The sequence below is a fragment of the Tympanuchus pallidicinctus genome, unplaced genomic scaffold (genome assembly GCF_026119805.1).
Source record: "Tympanuchus pallidicinctus isolate F22 unplaced genomic scaffold, pur_lepc_1.0 scaffold4, whole genome shotgun sequence".
NCBI classification, from domain to species: Eukaryota; Metazoa; Chordata; class Aves; order Galliformes; family Phasianidae; genus Tympanuchus; species Tympanuchus pallidicinctus.
In genome coordinates, this window is record NW_026294758.1 from 5,218,749 (window position 1) to 5,237,684 (window position 18,936).

Consider the following 18,936-nt stretch of genomic DNA (forward strand, 5'->3'; position numbering starts at 1 on the left):
AAATTCTGTCTCAAAAGTCTATGGGAATATTGTCACTTGAATGGGACCCAAATTTCAGTGAGCAACACATGTAGAGCTGCTCTTACCACTTGAGACCTCAACATGGAAGCAGTTACAATTTTTAAATATGAATTTTAAATTGATTTCACAGTGTTGTTTGTTTGTTTGTTTTTTTCCCACAACTTAGAAGATTCATTTGTCTTCTTTTTGAATTTCGTGTTAGCACACACTAAGGTACAACAGTCCATCTTGCTAGAGGACACAACCCATTATAGCAATGGCAGATAGATTATATAGATCCCCTTCCTAAATTTGAGGGGGCTAAATATGCCCTAACCTCTGTTCATACAGCAAGTGGATTGGTGCAAGCCTATCCTGTAACAAAGGCAAACCAAGCCTATAGCATTAAAGCTCTAACTAGGTTGATGATATTGCAGGGGACTCCTGAGGTCATCGAGAGTGACCAGGGTACACACTTCATGGGTGCATCTGTGCAGAAATGGGCCAAAGACAACAACATCAAACGGCAGTTTCACCTGTCCTAAAATCTAAAAGGAGCAGGCCAAATAGGAAGATACATTAGAATCCTGAAGGCTGCTCTGAAGGCAGATTCAGGGGTGAACCAAGAGGCTTTATGAAACTCTGTGGGACTTGAATGAGAGACCAGTGATGGCAGACCCAGTGCTTTAAGAATATTGCAGACAACTTGAGCCTCCCTGCTTACGATACAAATTGCACAAAAGGAGAGCTCGCTCAAGCCACAAACTGGCACCATGAATAATTTTCTGCTCCCTGCCCCTGAGGACCTAGAGCCCAGGAAACACAAGGTAAAATGGCCTTGGAAAGTGCAAGTAGGATCAAAAATGTTGTGGTTTCCTTGCACCTTGGGGGAGATTGTTAGAGGTTAGGGAATCAGTAAATCTTCCAGTGGTTCCATACATGGCCAGCAGAGGTAGTAGTTGATGCCCCGATTTTCACTGTGAAGCAGACATTAATCATGTCCATGGGCAAATGAGAACACCCTCCCCTGCCTCCTTTGTACCTGATATAGTGATCCAGCTACAGATAGCAGGCCAAAGTGTGTGGTACTGAAGTTCAGGACATGCCCTGATACAGGCAGAGGTGTTGATTCAAGATTGAAATATGTCCTGTATCCTACTGTGGAGTGGATACCTACTCCTCCTTGTACCTCTTGAACATCTGTATTACTCCCCTTGAGGTTGTAAATTCACAGCACAGCCAGCTGCAACAACTTCACTCCAGCATGCTCCAGTATCCACGAGGAAACATCGTGACACCCTGTGGTGGACTGCTGAACTACTGGTAACTGGCAAGTGTGAACTTGGACAGATCCTTGACGAAGGTATGCCTCAAGAAGGAACATCAAGTACTGGCCCAACATAACCACAAAAAAATGCCAATAATTGCTTTCAATGCCTTGACATTCTGCATTGTGGCAGGTATTGTACGTGTGTTGTGATGTACACTGTATTTTGAACCACTGAAACTGCAGGAGCGCATCCCCTGTCTGCTCAGTCACTGGTTCATATGAAGGGATGGAGTGCAGTGGAGTTGCCAGGTCACAGCCTGAACCTGAGTGTGCGGAGCAGGGGAGCCCCGATCCACTCTTCCTCTCTCTCCCCTCAGTGGTGCTTCTGGCCGTGCTTCCAGGAGCAGGTATACTCTTAGAGACTGTGCAGTTTGCCACCCCCTCCTTCTCTGGCACTCCAGAGTTCAAACCAGAAAAGGCTGCATTCTTCAGCTCACCTTTTTTTCCAAACAGTTGCTGGGAGGGTTAATTCTTCTTTCTTTGATATTTTGTTTCATAGCACCTGTATCTCCAAGTCTCTGTAGTTGCCTTTGCTTTACAGGAGTTGATACTTAATACTGGCAGTGTCACCAGCTATGAGGGCAGAAGCTAGCTCTCAATGTTAACTGCTGATTTGGTTTTGCAAACAGCCTTCACAACCAGGTGGCTGGACAGTCCAGCCTGTAGCTGCCCCCATAGGAAAGAAAAAGACAATGTAGTGTTGCTATTGAATAGTATGATAAACCTTGTGGATGTCATTGGTCTTGTGGTATAAAAGGAGAAAAGAAACATGGATTGTGTCAGAAAACAGGGCCCAATGAAAGAAGGAATGAAGCCATGCAAGCGTAGTGGATACAAGTCCAAATGGGAATCTGGATTCTTGCTTCATTCTCTAATTGCCTGGAGCACAGAAAGAAGAGTAGGAAGAAACTTGGTGGTGTTGCATAGACTCAACAATCAGTGATACCTTCCATTTTACTACAGAGATCTGAAATCTTAGGAGAGAAATAGAAAACATTGCAAGCTGTTGAATGGAAGAGAGTCCATTACAGCTCTTGTTTTTGGCTGCTCTGAGATCCCTCTGAAAATCTCCTCTTAACATTAGCTTTTGCAACTAACATTAACTTACTAGTTAACTAATGCTAACTGTGTTAACAAAGCAATTTATGGAGTTGCTTTGACTAAAACAGCTGTGAGCCTCCTCCTACTGGCTAGATATGGGAGTGAAATCAGAAGGGCTTCTGAGTCACTGTGTAGTGTAGAAAAGGTTGTTCCTGAACAAGCATTTCCTGTAAAGTGAGATGCATCACTATAAGTGGAGTAGTCTGTTGATGAACATGTTTCTGTAAGCAGTGCTGGTGCTGACTTTCTTTAAAGACAAAACATACGTATGGCAACCATGCTTGTACTTTATCGAGTTCTATTTAGTACCCTCCAGAACTAATTTATTTTTGAAGAGTTTAGTCAGTCTAGCTGATCTGGTCAACCGTGCAACAGAATTAGATATGTGATATAGGAAGAAAACGTAAGGAGTCACAGCAGTTTTGCCATAATGTGACCTGGACTGCCCAAAACTAACTGGGAGGAGGTGAGAAAGAAGCAGTGTTAGTGATGTAGCAACATTTACTCCTCCTCCTTCTAAGTTAATTTAGCAGACATTTATATGGCGATAAATACTAACTTCAAAAACACTAAAAATGCTGGCTAGGCTAAGTCTGAGCTACTGAAAAAATATTGTTATAAACTGTAGCATCAGAAATGAGACAGACAAGAACTATTGGCTGGCAGAGCCTAGAAGCAGCATTTACCTTTCACTTCAGTCTAAATCACACTAGCAGCAACACCTTCCATTTCACTCACACAAATAATACCTCATTCAAAACAAAATGGAGCATTCTTGGGTAAAAAAACTACTTCATTTTAAAGGGGAAAGATGAACAATACACAGAAACAAAGATCAACAGAAACCAAAGTTCATTAGAAAAGCAATCTGTTGTTCTGTATTACTGCATAAAAAGTGCTTGCTTAATTGTGCCTGGTTGGAAGGGTTGGTGCATACTGCACCCATGGAGGATGTCAATGAAGAACTCAGTCAGCTCTGTGGAATGAAGTAACTAGGTAACTGTTTTGACATATGATGGTCTCCACTCCACCCCACATGTTAACAGAGTGCAAAGAGCCCAACATGAGGTCTGGTGTCAACTTGCCCTCTTATTCCTACTAAAAATCACCAAATTTTTTGCACATTTTTTCTGTTAGAGATGCACAAATTTCTACTTCTTCGTAGTCATCCAAGTTGCTGGTATCTCCAGGGCCTCTGCACTTTGGTTTGAATGGAGCTTCTACCTTTCTCTGATAAATGGCAATCCAATCTGTAGCTGCAAACTACTTGTGATTTGTTATGTCATCTACACCACTGAGATTTCCATATCATCTGGCCAAGTCTACCTGAAGTAAATTTACTGGAAGATCCTTCGGGTCTGAAATGAAGCATGACGGGAACCTTGCCTTGCCAGACACAATCTGTCGTAAATTTGAATAGGCTGATCTGCCATTTCACTCCTAATGGCCACCAATCCACTGCCCTGTTGTAAGCCTTGCTGAGAGTTATTTCAGGTGCCGGGTATCCTGGAGAACCACATAATGTCCAAGTTCTTGCTTTTACTCTTTTTGCAAAGCCAGAGTTTGCAGCCTGATTAAAAGATTTTCAGGCTTTAGATCTCTGTAAATGAGGTCTAATGAATGGAGGTACTCAAATATTAGCACCATCTGAGCTGCATGAAACTGTGCATGTAGTTCACTGAATCTTCTGATTTGTCTCGGAAGTGAGAGCATTTCACCACCAGGAACATACTCCATTATCAGGTATAAATTAGAACTATCCCTAAAAGAATACTCCAGTTTTACATGGAGGGGAAAGTTCACTGCCTGTAATATTGATCCATTCAGTGTGTGTTCTGTCTGCTTCAGTTTGACAGCCTTTTTTGTCCAGTACCTTCATGGCATAATATTGTTCTGTGGCTTTATTGTATTATTTTACTGAGTTAACATGTTTTAAGCTTTTAGAAAAGCTGTATCTAAGGTTTTTTTATTAAGTATAAATGTGAAATTATGTTCTTTATGTCCATTTGTAATAGCACTGTAGATTTAACTCAGTTTTAATCTGCTTTGTTGTTTTTAGAATTAAAAGTTTAAAAGTTAATGTGTTCACAGTCTGAAATTTTCTATGTATAAACAAATGCTGAGTGGCTGTGAGCACCGTTGGATTGACAGCTGTCATTACAGATCTTTGGGTAGTACTCAAATTCTGCTGAATATAATGCAGGGATTCCTGTTGACTTCAAGAGATTGAGAGTCTGTATGGTTCGAGGAGAACCAATCTTAGCCTAACTCTGTTTTCTCAATCTTTTGATTCTCTCCTTGAAAAAAAGCATCTCTTCTTCAACTTGAAATAGCAGTCCCCATTAATGGCAGTTTGTTCACTGACTGAGATTGAACCGTTCATCTTCCAGAATACAGAAGCAGTGACAGTTACAGATGCAAACTGAACTGTCCTCACTCAACTGGCAAGTACTTAAGATTTATTTCAGGCATTTTGGAAGCTACTGTGAGTGACTTTGGATGAATATTAGGAAGAGTTTCTTCTCAGAAGGAGTGGTTAGGCATTGAAAGGCGTTCCCAGAGAGGTGGTAGATTCATCACCCATGGAGGCGTACAAGAGACATGCAGATGAGACACTGAGGAGCATGGTCTAGTGGGCATGATGGGATGGGTGATGGTTGGACTTGATGTTCTTAGAGTTCTTTTCCAACCTTAATGATACTATGATTCTATGATTTTATTCACAACAGCCATATTTCAGTGCCACCTACCAATAGGCAAGTTACAGGGACGTGAATGCTAAACAGCTACGCAGATTTCTACCAGACATCAGATACAAGCAGCAAGCATTAGATGTTGTACTACACAGCTTGTTCAGCAAAGGTGGCTGCAACATAAAGGCTGTGAGGTTTGTCTTGCTTTTACCTCCTGGGGATGACTTAGCTATACAGACTGATTTTTTTTTGTATTGTTGTGGGCACATATATGTACATACAGATCTAAGAATATATATATATGAATATCTAGTGTAACTATAGATTAAGGAAGACTATAAATATCAAACATGTCTAATTTAAAATGTATCTGTATAAAGAGAGATTAGTGCAAATCAAGATCCTGTATAATGTCACAATGTTTTCGACAGCTATATTGGAAGTGTCATAAGTTTGAACACTGCAAACATCTCAGTTTTTGATTGCACTGAGATAACAAAGAATGGTTGCCAACATAAACTTTAAATACAAGGACTGGTTGTCTTCAAAACATCTGCAAATATAAAGGCTCCCATTCTGTTGCTCTGAATCAGCATCCTTGTGTGGGGCTGTACTTGTGACTAAGGCTACTGCAAACTCAGATCTCCAGAGTTCTGCTAGAGCTCCTGGCATTTAGAAATAGAGCAGAGTCTTGCAGCTACTCTGGAAGCTGCTGCCTAAATTCCTAGCAAGCTTGGCAATATGGAAAAATTCTGCTTAGTGATTGCCATCTGGTCAATGTGAAGTCTGACAACCATGTAATGCTCTTCTATAAGATACTTCAGATTTGCAGAGTCCACATCCCAGATGTGGACTCTGTCAGCTAGTCTAGCAGGTATTCTCTTCTGAAAAGGGATTTTGTGTACAGATAAATATGTGACGTGTTCCTCCTTTCATGGGAGATTTTTTCCTTAATAGAAAATGTGACAGCTGTGGTAATAGCACTGAAGATCTGAAGGTGATGCATACTTTAGGTCCTTTCAGTTCTTCACTGAATCTTTCAGTGTCTATAGTGGTGGAAAACAATGCAGTGAGTACTAATACTATGTTTGCTATGTGCTGATTTTATGGAAAGATTATGTGTTTCACTATTTACAGTTAATGTGATTATTACTCACTGCAGCTCCAATTACGTGAAGGTGAAGACACAGGCAGGTTGTTTAAATAAATCACATAACGCAAAAACTGACTTAGAAAGTTTTTAATTAGATTGATAAACCATCACTATTGTTTTAATGCGGATTTTGAGGAATAGATAGAATAACCACAATATTTTTGAAAGTCCCAGCAAGTTTAAAAAGAATGGTCAATATATTTTGTAGTGTAAAACTTCCTAGAATTTTTTTCAAACCATTGGCATTGGGAGGAGACTCTTTTGCCACTAAAAAGTTAAGACTTTATCCCCAGCAAACATCTTTTATTTGGCTTGTTATTGATATTTACAGATATCTCCAGTTCCACACTCCTTTTTGAATAAACAGAAAAGCTGTCTGCTTCTTTCTACAGCTATGAAGTGAAATCAGAATCATCAGTTTGTTTAAAGAAAATGCAATCAGGCATTCTTCGCAAAGAGTATGAGGGCATAGTATGGATGCTGAGCCTGACCATGGAGTCAGAGGATGCCTGGTGTCTTGACCATGTCCGAGAAGAGGCTGTCATGTGGTTCCCCAAGATGTAGAGCAGGCAGGCACCTCTCCCACACCACCTGGACCCCCAACTCTTTTCTATCTGAACTGAACTCTATAGTAAGAGTCTTTGGTTTTTTTTAAGCCTATCCTTCTGGGGCTGTCTTTTTAGACCAGTAAAAAGACAAGGCTATGCAAGATTACCCTTGTTTTTCAACTGGCTACCATGTCTGGTTTCCAGGTAAGGACTACTCTGTTCTCCTAATTCTGTCTGAATTTTCCTCTACATTACACCAGGCAGCATAAAACATTGGATTATACATTATTGCATTCTAACATAGAATGCAAAGATAAAATTTTGCAACTCAGTTCTCTCGAAAGAAAATGGGGGAAATTTTCATTTCTTACCAATTTAAAATCTGCTAAAATGCACTTCCTGATGTACAGATATAACACAACCAGTTTGAAATGTGAGAGAGTGGGTTTTATAGAGTTTGTTGGTGCAGGAACCCTGATGACTGAAACCTTCAGAAGAGCACACATGAATTTGCAAGATGCTACTTAATGTCCCATCACACGTTAGCCCCAGTCCTCTGATTTAGAAATGTACAAGGCTGTCCCATCTGTATTTGTATCTCTTCTTTTGTTTTTATGCACATATGCATCCTTTTATAGGAACTAGTGCTGGATTTTCATGTAGCACTAAGATTGACCTTCAAGTTCCACATTAAACTTTTACTTTTTACACCCTTGGGAATTTTGCCTTGAATTTCAATGGCATTAGAACAGAGAATGTTAAAAAAAAAAAAAAAAAATTAAAAAAAAAAATGCTACTGTAGTGGCATCTTTATGAGCGTGAATTGGCACAACTGTAATAATTATCAATGCATTCCACAGTAAAAATACAGTGATGTGTAAATAGGGGTTTTGATGAGATCTGAAGACAAATTGGTATTCCTGGCAACAGACCCCTACTACATACCCTTTTCTTTTTTCTCTTTTTTTTTTCTTTTTTTTCCCTGTAACTCCAGTGTTCTGCCTCCAGGCAGGACATTCTTCTTGTTCCCTCCTTGTGGAGCCCCTTCAGGCTAAGCTACCAAAGCAAAGTTTCATACACACACTAAGCAGTGCACTAAACACACTTCTTATGTGACCAGAATATAACTCAGTAATACAGTGCTGTCTACGAAGCCTTTCTGGTCTTTTCCATTTTCATGAATAACTACAGTATCTCTGTTTTTCAGTTCTTGCCTTCCTAGCACAAGCTATAGAGTTAGATTTTCAAAGTAATTTCAAAGTATTTTTCACTCCCTAAGAAAAGAAACCGCATGTCGAAATCACAGAATCACAGAATCAAAAGGTTGGAAACGACCTGCAAGATCATCTAGTCCAACCACCCTCCCATTCCTATCAGTACCACAAGCTACTGAACCATATCTCGTAGCTGAAATGATACTGTATGTACTGAATCTACCATAACTGACCAAGGATTCAGAGGTTTTCCCAAGGGTCTGGGGAATTGCTTAATGCAAAGAAGGAGGAAATTTGAGTTCGCTGTTAGTGATGGAGCCTGGATTTCACAGAGGCTATGATGAAACACAGTGTTGGGACATACAAAATCTCTGTAGCCTGGTGGAAGAACTCTGTCCTTATAATAATTTTCCTTTGAAAGATTCTCTTATTTTAAAGGACATGAGGAATTTTAAGCTTTTAAGATAGCGGCAATGAGATTGAAGCTAAAGATGTATATGATGTGTCTGAAGGACAGAGGGGTCCTTTGAGCAGATTGAGTACATCTCAAATGAATTTTTATTGATGTGTTTGTGTGTTCTGTTGCCTGCTCTTCAAAACAATATATATATATTTTAAAATCTATATAGATATATGCACCTATGTGTGATTTTTAAGCAATAACAATGTTTTTGGGAGTGTTTTTAAGCAGTAAGAATAAACCTTTCTGCAGGCATCTGACAGTGGGATAATGAGGAAAGATCCTTGCAACTATCCTGAACAGAAAGAAATATGTGATTTAAAAACCAGTGGTTCCTTCATGCTTGGTCAAGAAATGTGGAATTTGGCATTACTCCACTGAGAGGATAGGCAGGTAGTGATGTGATGAAAGTCTGCTAGAAAGCACTGAAAGTAAATTCTAGGTCTGGTCCTTCTGTTGTTTCTCAACACAAGAGATCACAGAGCCCTCCACACCAGACAAGGAACAAACCTACCTACAGTGTCCCAGCAGGGATCGCATGCTCAGACTGACTGCAGATTGCAAATGGGCTCTGCAGGGCTGCTTTGCAGCTGGTGCTCCATGTTGTGTGCTAGGACTGTGTCAAGTTGACCTTAAGTCAACTTGTTAAGAAATTCCTCAAAGTCTTTAAATACTATTGGCACCAGCAGTTAATGCAGAAACCTTCCAGAACTGAGAAAATATCTACTTCTCAGAACTGCATTCTCTAGCAATATGGTTGTACTGGTAATATGTTGAGATTCCAGCTTCCCAGGACAGCTTATGCTCTGCACATGAACAGAACAATTCCTAGAGACTCATGAAAGCCAGGCTAGAAATGACTGACAGTCACCCATCTCTAGCCCATCTCTATAGCTCTTCTGGTTTAAATGGTAATTTGCAGAGATGCAAAGTCTCAGGCCTGGGCAACAAGAGCTGGCAATTAAGTTAGATGCCTTTTAGATCGGATGCATGACATGGAGTCAGCTTGTGTCACTCTGGTCAAAAGCAAAAGCCCTCCCTGAAAGCAGCCTCAGTATGTATCAGTGCTGGAGAAGTGCTGGAAAGGGGTCAGAGCAGCTGTTACTCTGCTCATCACAGTGGGATAACTGCTCTCTGGAACTGAGCCTGCAATAAGTTTGGATCAGATGGAGAAAAACATCTGCCTGTGGAGGAGCACCACATTTCTGCAGAACTCAGATCGTCAATGCAATACACATCCCAAGAGGTGCTCACCTGCTACTCATTTGGATCCATTTCAGCGGAACCAGCTATTGCTGACTACTTGAGAGGGACAAAGCATGCTGATTAAACTCTTGATTTTCTGTGCAAGGTTTTGCAATGACCAGTTTGTATGACTGTAAAAATGCAAGTTATCACAACAGAAAGCTAAGCAAAGCAAGACAAAAATCTTCTGAATACAACTGAGTTCTGTCATATTGTTTTTCCTAAAAAGTGAACTCCACTGCAGCAGTATTATACATTTTAATCTAAAAACGATTTTTATATGTCCTAGGAACCACCTCTGAGTGTTCACACCAATATGCCCTGCCACCCATAACACAGCACCAAGCAGTGTGCAGACACTGACTTCAGCAAGACCAGGCTTTAGCCTCACAGACAGCTGTCCACCACAAGACCTGTTTTATTGAAGAACAGCATTGAGAAGAACAATATTAACACAGAGAGATAACAAAGTAAGGGTAAAAAGAAGCTCTTATCTCCAGGCCATGGCTTGGGATCACCCAAAATTGTAGTATCCTGAAGCCAAACTCAGACTCAGGACAAGCAGCAGCTTTCTCTGAAAAGCAGTGCAATTATTGGTGCCTGTTCCAAGATCAGGCCATATGAGTTCCAGCATCCATCAGAAGAGACCAGATGAGCTGAATGAAAATAAAGCCTCAGTAATTCTCTGGCCTGACCAGGCTATCTGCATAAAAAGCCTGGGGCTGCTGTCATGCTGTCTTTGATCAAATGACGCAGTGGATTTTTCCTGGCAAAATAAGAGTGGATGAAAAAAGCTCACTTTATTGAAAAAAAAAAAGAAAGAAAGAAAAAAAAAGAAACCATATTTAAATGGCCAAATTTATATTTTTTTAAATTGCCATACTCATCAATGTCCATTTCATTCCCTGCTTAGCTAGCAGAAGGGAATGGAAAAAAAAAATCATAGAGAAAGAGATGTGAGAGGCAGTACAGGCTCTTATAAAAACCCTATAGTAGATTATGATGGACTGGCTGGGACATGCTGCCTACGGTCACATTCTGCTGCGAAACCTTCACTCAGTTAATCTGATGAAGGAAAAACATTGCCTGGAAATATCTTGTTTTAAATGTTCATTTTTATGCCTCTTCCTACACCGTGGGAAAATTTCACTGCCATTAAACTTTTTCTTAATAAAAAAACTCTCCAGGTTTTAGGGTAGGAATGGAATAAAGCACATGCCTTAGATCTGCGTATCTCAAGTTATGTATTTACCATTTGTCACTGGAGTTTGCTGCCTTGCCTTCTTAAAACCCTTATAACTTTCGACAGGGAACATCTAATCCTAGACAAAATGGAAAAACTTGACCTCTTCCTATATATATTTGCAGAACTGTACAAATCTAGGTTCCCAGCAGGCTGGCGCTGCGCTGCCTTACGCAAGGCAGAAGATTGCTCACAGCCTGGGCAGAGGCAGCACTCAGGACCCAACAGCCTGCTCTCCCCAGGCGGCCTGACCTCGGGGATGCGGGGCACCCATGGGCACATGTCGAGACCCTCACCTCTGTCCCTAGGGAGCAGAGAGCAATGAAGAACCCTGCTCCTCGCCTGGCACTTCGGCAGCAGTTCAGCTGTTGACTCCAGGACGCTATGGAATCAGATCTTCCAGTGCCATCAAAATGCTGCTTCTGTACATTGCAGAATAAGGTCCCGTGGTGGCTGAGCCTGCAGGAGACCTGTCTGACAATGGCAGAGTGCTTTATGTGGACATGAGAGCTGAATGGTTCAGGTAGAGGTCTGTTCCTGTGAAATTCCTTTGCTCTGCAGATGACACTTGGATAGTGCAGGGTACCAGGGCTGATTTATTCCCACAGTACTGTAACCATCTATGAAAAGGCTTTACTTGACTCAGACTAGCCAGCATTGTTTCTTAATTTCTCCTAATAGCATCCAGATGTCCCACCAACACCTGTCTTCAGCATGAACATCCCTTTTGGTCTGACAGAAAGAAATCCTTCCCAAACCCAGATCATTTCAGAGACTGCTACTCTGTGACAACCAGACATATGTTTCCAAACAAGTAAATGAGAGGATGCATAAAGTTGCCCTTCACTTTACAAACTCTTTCATGGTAAGCAAAGGTGACAAACACCTTCTTTCAGAGAGAAACTCCTTGCCACTTTCTGCACAATGTCTCAGAGTGTGAGAAGACAAAGGCTGCTTTTCTTCCTTCCTACGTGGATAATTCAGGTGTTGGGTGTTTGGTTTTTTTTGCCTGATGCAAGTTACAGTGGACTGAAAATTGCTGAAATGAGAGCACTGTAAGGAATGCTATCACAGAGGAACTTTTTGCAGTGGTTATGAATTATAGGAGCCAGGAACCAACAGCTGCTTGCAAATGACTCCATACTTTAGTAACCCTTTGACTAGAGGCTCAGCCCGTGGAGCAGTGTTCAGCATACACATCACACCATGTCATGTCTGTGATATCTACATGGCTGCTGATAAAATTTCATACACTACATGGAACATGCAATCTTCTGTGGGAGAGAACAGAATTTGCATTTCTGTATGTAAGCCATGGGTTTTGAATGGTTAGTTCTATTACCCTGTATTTCTCTTGCTATGTATCCATACGTAGTGAACAAAAACATCTGTCAGCCAGGTCCTCAGATTCCTCCACCCCTGCATGAACTGTGATCATTCATCAGCCATGGCATGGTAGAAAAGGCACATAAAAAATGACATTTTCTGAACAGTCAGATCCAGCACTGAGCAAAACCCATGCAAGTTACTGAAATATATTTTTAAGATCTCGACTCCACTGACATCTGCTCCTATTCCCTGCAAGAACTGTGCCACGATAACACTGCAATCCCCTTGTCAAGTATGCCTACAAAACCCAAAAGTGTTAGAAACATTCCCATGAACTCAGTATCAGTAAGGACTGGAGTTAAACCTGTACTTTTCATGCAATGGTTAATGCATTATCCGTCCGAAAACTCCCCTGGGCCCGTGTGGCTCCTGAAGTCTTTCAGAAGAGCCACACAGCACATCAGTTTCTTGAAACAGGAAAATAAAATCCTGCCAGGAAGAAGAAGAAGCACACTGCTTCCATACTTCCCAACATCAGCCAGCGGTCAGAGGGCATGCTGGCATCTCTCCATCCCTCCCCACACAAAGCAACACCGCTGCTGAGACCTCTGCAGGCCCCCATCCTTCCTACAGACACTCGAGAATCCTGGCTCAGCTCCCGATCCCTACTGACCTCCTGCTCTGTGTCTGCGGGTCTGCGTACAACGAGTGGCAGGAAAACGAAAGGAAGGAAAGGGCAGAAACTGAAATAGATTTTTTTTTTTTTCCAAAATGAAAAATTGAATTCTTTAACCTTTAAACATGCTCATTTACTTACAGAAAGTATTTCAGGCACAAAAGGTTTGAGTATCAGTCACATAGCAGGTTAAATTGAAATAGTATCAGGATTGTCCCATGCAGTGCAGTCAGCTATATTATCCCCTATCAAGAAGTTGTTGTAGTTTTTGTATAAATACATACATATACATAAAGTATGCACTGTTCACACTATGGTCTCCTGGTCCGAGGCGACTCCAGTAGGGTTTATGTAACAACAGTATTTGTCATAAGGGCTGTTCTCCTTGTAGGAGCAGACAATGATACTGTCTTTGGGAACAACAAAAATGTTGTCTTCGACGTCTGGACAAGCAGCGTTGTCCCTGCTGGGAGAAGAGCTCTTCTCTAAGGCACTGTACGTGGAGCCATCTCCCACAAACACATTCCCTGGCATCTCCGGGTAGCAGGTATCCAGGTACCTCAGCATCTTCTCCTGGTCCACCTTTCTGATGAGGATCTTGCACTCTCCTGTGGTGGCTGAGGTGGTGGTGGTGCAGATGGACACCGAGTCCTCACCCCGCAATACTCTCCGGTCCTTCTGGTACACCTTCTTGGCCAATTCGTCACAGCTTCCCTTGCCAGATTCCAGATCTGAAGGAGTTCTCAGCAGCTCCATCACGTCCCGGTCCCTGCTCTGCTTACAGCATGGACGCTTGTTCTTGGGCCACTTGGTGCAGCCATCAGTCTTTCTGGTGAGGGCGATGGCGGCAATGCCTGGCAGGCAGATGGCCGGCCCGATGGCCAGCAGTGGGATGTCTCCCAAAGTCTCCCCCTTGATGCCGGACACGGTGAACATGAAGCCAAACACCAGGAAGACGCTGACCAGAGCCACCACCAGCCCCGTCCGAGGGTTGATATCGTCGGGTCTCATGGTACGCGCCATGCCGACGGTGCGCGCTGACCGCTGCGGTCCCTCCTCAGCTGCGGGTGAAGCTTCCCGGCGGCGAGGCACCGACGGTCGGCACCGCTCGGCTCCCCGCCTGCTTCCGCGGAGGACGGCGGGGCTGGGAGCCTGCTGCCTGACTCTTGCCGCTCCCGAGCTGCTCAGCGCCGCGCTCAGCCGGCCACTCGCTTATGGCAAGGCGCAGCCCCCCCGCCCGCAGCCCCGCCGCTCCCTCCCACGTGTGACGGCGAGCACGCGTGGGCCCGGCCCCGCAGCCTGCGCGAAGAGGGGGGTGGCTCAGGGCTTGAGAAAACGCGAGGAGGGGGAAGGAGGACTCCGGCTGCAAGGGACACCTGCTCTTCCTCCTCCTTTTCTTCCTCCTCCTCCTCGCAGCCGTGAGTACACGCACCGCCCACGGGGGCCGCCGCCGGGTCCGGGGGCTGGTTTTCGGAAGGCTGGGTTTGGGGGTGATGACGGCAGCCGCGGTTCCGTTGGAAGCTGCCGGGAGTGGGGCTGCAGAGCCCCGTCAGTCCGCTCCCCCGACGGGCAGCGCGGCCCGGGGCTGTGACTTTCTCCAGCGGACAGATCAGCGCCGAGCCCGGGGAGCACAGCCTTGGGAGACGCTGCAATGCCGCTGGAGCGTGACCTTATGCAGAGCCTCTCTCGTGGTCCCCCCCTCCGCTGTATCCCTCCGGCTGTCGGGATGTGCCCTGGGATCCCGTGGTGCTTGCGCTAAGTTGGCTTTGCTGGGGCTGCTCAGTGTTGGGCGGTGGTAGCTCCTAGCATCGGGCTGAATGCAGGAGAGGGTCTGAAACGTGTGGGAATGTGACAGGAAGGAGGAGCCCATGAGCAGGATGCTTCAGCACCGACTGCCAGAGGCATCAGGAGTAATGCTTTCACCTGGAGCAGAGGTGCTGGGAGATAAAAAAAAGTCGCAGTCTGAGACTGAGAAAGGACACTTAGAACTCAGTTATCACAATAACATGACTCCTCTCTGTCAAATTACTGTTGAGACCAGGAATATGGAAAAATCAATAACATAAATGCTCATCTTCCAGCCACATAAATATCTGATTTTTATTCAACGTTCCTACCCTATACAAAGTGGCCCTGTACTGCACATTTTCACACACATATGTCTCCTCCTTAAAGGACACAGTTTCTGCCTCACTGGACTCTTCCCTCGTGAGCTAGGTGACAGGTGATAGCCTTCCGTGCCTTAATTTGAAGGGAGGGAGCAGGAAGGAGGCATCCTGGGGACAGCTGTTTGAACTGGTGGTGGTGATTCCATTTTAAGATGGAAATTTCGCAAAGGACTATTATCATAATCTGAACAAAGCTATCCTGTAAAACTCACTTAGAGCTCTGGCCTGTTCTTGGATGGGCACAGAGAGAAGCAATTTGGTCTCTTAGAAGCAAATCAAAATCTTCCAGCTGGGTTTCAGCACAAGTTAACTTCTGTTACTGAGCGGGATTTAGCAGGGTGAGCAATGATCAGAGCTTTTTGGCTTGCACTTTCTGCAGTGAGAATCTGCTGCTTATTTCCATCTGCTGTTATTTAAATACATAGGATTTATGTCCTCGCATCAGATGAATAATGCCTTTCCTACCCCTCTGCTAAACTTGGGTAAAGATTAACCAGATATGGAGCTACAAATCAGTGAAGGCCCAGCAGGATTGTGTTGGTAACACCATGGGATGCACTGCTCTCCTCTCCCCAACCTTTCCTCACCTCCCCTTGCACATCTGCACAGTCCTTAAGAGTTCTTATTTGGAAATTGGTTGTGTGCAGAAAAAGAAAACATGTTCTTTAGGAATAGCCTTCATCAGGGTCCACGAGAGGGAGGAAAACTGCCTCAGAAGATGACACAGAAATGTAAATGTCATTAGTGGCATCAGCGGAGGGGAAAATATATTGTAAGTACTGCAGAACATGTCAGAAGACCTAACAGGAATAAAAATGGCTCTTCGGATTTAAGTGACAGGGTTATTGAGACGGAAGAGAGAACATCTACTTTGGAAGGGGAAGATGTTAGCAGGCAGGAAAATACTTACAAAAGCTGTCAGGACAAAGGTGGAACTGACTGCTTCCAATTTGTCCTTTTGTGAATGGTTTCCAGGACCAGCAGTGTGAAGATCACATGCTTTGTGGCAGAGGTGGTAAACCAGCCACCCTGCTCCAGGAAAGCACGATACAGTTCTCAATGTTGTTTTTCCAAACCAGAAATCAAGAGGTCATCAAGTTTCCATACAGGTAAGCAGAAATGGTAATGGCTGAATGTTCTCTCCTGTTCAAAACTAGAGAAAGAAAAAGCTGACTTCTGTGAGGTGAGGCACATTTCCGATGGGCTCTTTGTGCAAAAGGTCTGGATCAGCTAGCGGAGTGACTGAAAATTCCAAGTGCTGTTTCAGATTAATTGAACAGCTGATGGTGGTGATTAACCATCTTTCAGTGCCAGTAACTTTGAGCATTCATTCAAAGCAGAAGTAAAGCTGATATTGGGGAAATTAGTGTTCTTACCCTACCTTCTGATTTTTCAGCTTCTTAAGGATGAGTCAAATTGGGATAATCTCTCTGGAAGAGAGAAATGTGGGCTTTGGTGAACACATTCCTCACCAGGACAGGCAGAATGCAACTTCTGGGCATGGGGCACCATGTTGGTACTTCAAATCTCAACAAAGTTATTAAATGGGAAGCTGATGTGTTCCAGGGACACTAATTTCAGCTTGCTCAGCAAGCACTTCCACATCAACTTATTTAGATTCAAAATCTTTTTCCTGTTCTACTAATAATTTAGTGTAACTGCCTATCAGGCAGTGTGCTTCTCATTCTCTCCCTGTTTTCTATTCAAAGTAATGGTCAGCATCTGGTAAATATCTAAACATTGTGCATACTAAAAGCTTCTACAGAGGTCTCACCTTTCCCAGCTCCTCATGGCCATGGTGTGGAAGCTGGATCAGATGGCTGGAGCAATTCTCCTATAAGGAAAGGTTGAGGGAACTGAGAGAACTCGTTTAGCTTGGAAAAAAGAAAGCTCCAGGGAGACCTCATTGTGGCCTTCCAATACTTGAGGGGAGCACATTGAACAGGAGGGGGAACAGCTGTTCACGAGGGTGGATCATGATAGGACAAGGGGGAATGGTTTTAAACTGAGACAGGGGAGGTTTAGGTTAGATATTAGGAGGAAGTTTTTCACCCAGAGGATGATGACACACTGGAACAGGTTGCCCAAGGAGGCTGTGGATGCCCCATCCCTGGAGGCATTCAAGGCCAGGCTGGATGTGGCTCTGGGCAGCCTGGTCTGCTGGTTGGCCACCCTGCACAGAGCAGGGGGGTTGAAACTAAATGATCATTGTGGTCCTTTTCAACCCAGGCCATTCTATGAAAATCAAGAGCTAATTCAAAGTGCACTAGCCATTGTAGTTTTAGTCATATTAAATGTATTGTTTAGCCTGAAATGCACAATCTCCTTTTTTATCTTCTTGATCCATCACATGTAAAACATAAATTGCAATAGTGAAATGAAAGTTTAATGAATAAAACACTGCTGAGCATGTGCTGGGAAGCTGGACTTTTAGCACACTAAAGACCTGAGGATTTTCAGCAGCCCTGACTTCATACTGTGCTGTGAACCTTGATACAGTCCTGCACATTGATGCAGGTGAAACTCATCCTTCTGAATGCCTGTGCCTTCAGACTGTGGTGACCCTAACTTGTCTAACATCCCAGACATGCCACACTGAGTCTCTAGAAGAGTTGCTAGTAACATCACAGGTAAAATGAACCTTCCAAGTTCTATGGCTCTGCTAAAACTTGGCACAATTTCATACCACTTCTGAGCGTGGGATCATATAAGTCCTAGCTTAACTTGAATGTGAAACATATGATTTGCTTTGCTGACAAGTTCTTTGAGGTCTGGGATGCTCAAGTTTCAAGCTTTTGAGTTGATGCTGTTGTGCACATACTTGAGCCACTCCATTAGCTTGAGTATGCTACTGTCATTCAGCTGAGGTCAGTGGCACTTCACGCCCTTTCAGTCTGTTATCCATTGTAAGTACTCAGTTCTGGAGATGGATACTGAATGCCATGTGCACCTCCAGGCCTTCTTGAATGTTGTGTTTTCTCAGCCTCATCAACAAAATACTTGCTAATTTTTCTTTGCTGTGCAGAAGTGTGTTGATGTCCTTATGTCCATTAATTTATAGCTTGTTTTTTCTTAATTTGTGAGTCGCACAGTTCCCCATACCAACATACCCTTATTGTATTGCTCAGAGAACCTCTAGCAGAACCTCTCAGCTCTTGCATTCCTTCTGTGCTATTTCAAAGCTGCATTCAGTTCCCTTTGTATCACAGAAAGAATCTCTTTGAATCACAGAATGGCTTGTTTGGAAGGGACCTGAATGCCCACCCAGCTCCCACCGTCGGTGGTAGACAGGGTTGCTCCCCACCAGATCAGGCTGCCCAGGGCCCCATCCTAACAGGCCTTGAGCACCTCCAGGGATGGGGCATCCACATTCTCATGTCCTCTGTTACAAGGAGCTCAACTGAGTAAAGATTTACTTAGGTGTTCACTAATGCTTCTGGAACACATTTTTTTTAAGGCAGTTGTTTGTGCTTGATTGCTAATTGCTGTCCAATTGACTGCAGGTCAGATGTGGTAAGACTCTGACAAGTGGTGAAAGGCATCTAGCAGATGCTTGAAGGGCTTGTGCTTTTACTGAGAACCATCACACCAGGAACTCAAAAATCCTGCCCTCGAGTCATTCATCAGTCAAGAGGCAACCTCAGGAACTTCAGTGGGGCTCTGGCAAAAGTATGGGCTGTTATATGACTCACAGTGTCAGGCGGTACATTTTCACCATAGGAGCAAAACCCTGCCTACGTAATTCAGTGGAAATTACGCTTAGCTGTATAATTCTT

The 18,936-nt window shown here is 43.5% G+C and overlaps 1 protein-coding gene and 1 pseudogene across 1 annotated transcript; both read right to left on the reverse strand.

Moving 5' to 3' along the window:
- Nucleotides 1-242: 242 nt before the first annotated feature.
- Nucleotides 243-4,340, reverse strand: LOC128089669 (cAMP-dependent protein kinase catalytic subunit beta-like; annotated as a pseudogene).
- An 8,769-nt stretch (nt 4,341-13,109) lies between these two features.
- TMEM215 (transmembrane protein 215) lies at nt 13,110-14,214 on the reverse strand. The gene has a single exon (XM_052700912.1). It carries the CDS (start codon nt 14,013-14,015, stop codon nt 13,299-13,301), a length of 717 nt encoding a protein of 238 aa, XP_052556872.1. The 5' UTR covers nt 14,016-14,214; the 3' UTR covers nt 13,110-13,298.
- Between the last annotated feature and the right edge of the window lie 4,722 nt (nt 14,215-18,936).

Excerpts from the sequence above, each read along its gene's own strand:
- TMEM215 (XM_052700912.1), bottom strand. The coding sequence starts at position 14,015 with ATGGCGCGTACCATGAGACCCGACGATATCAACCCTCGGACGGGGCTG.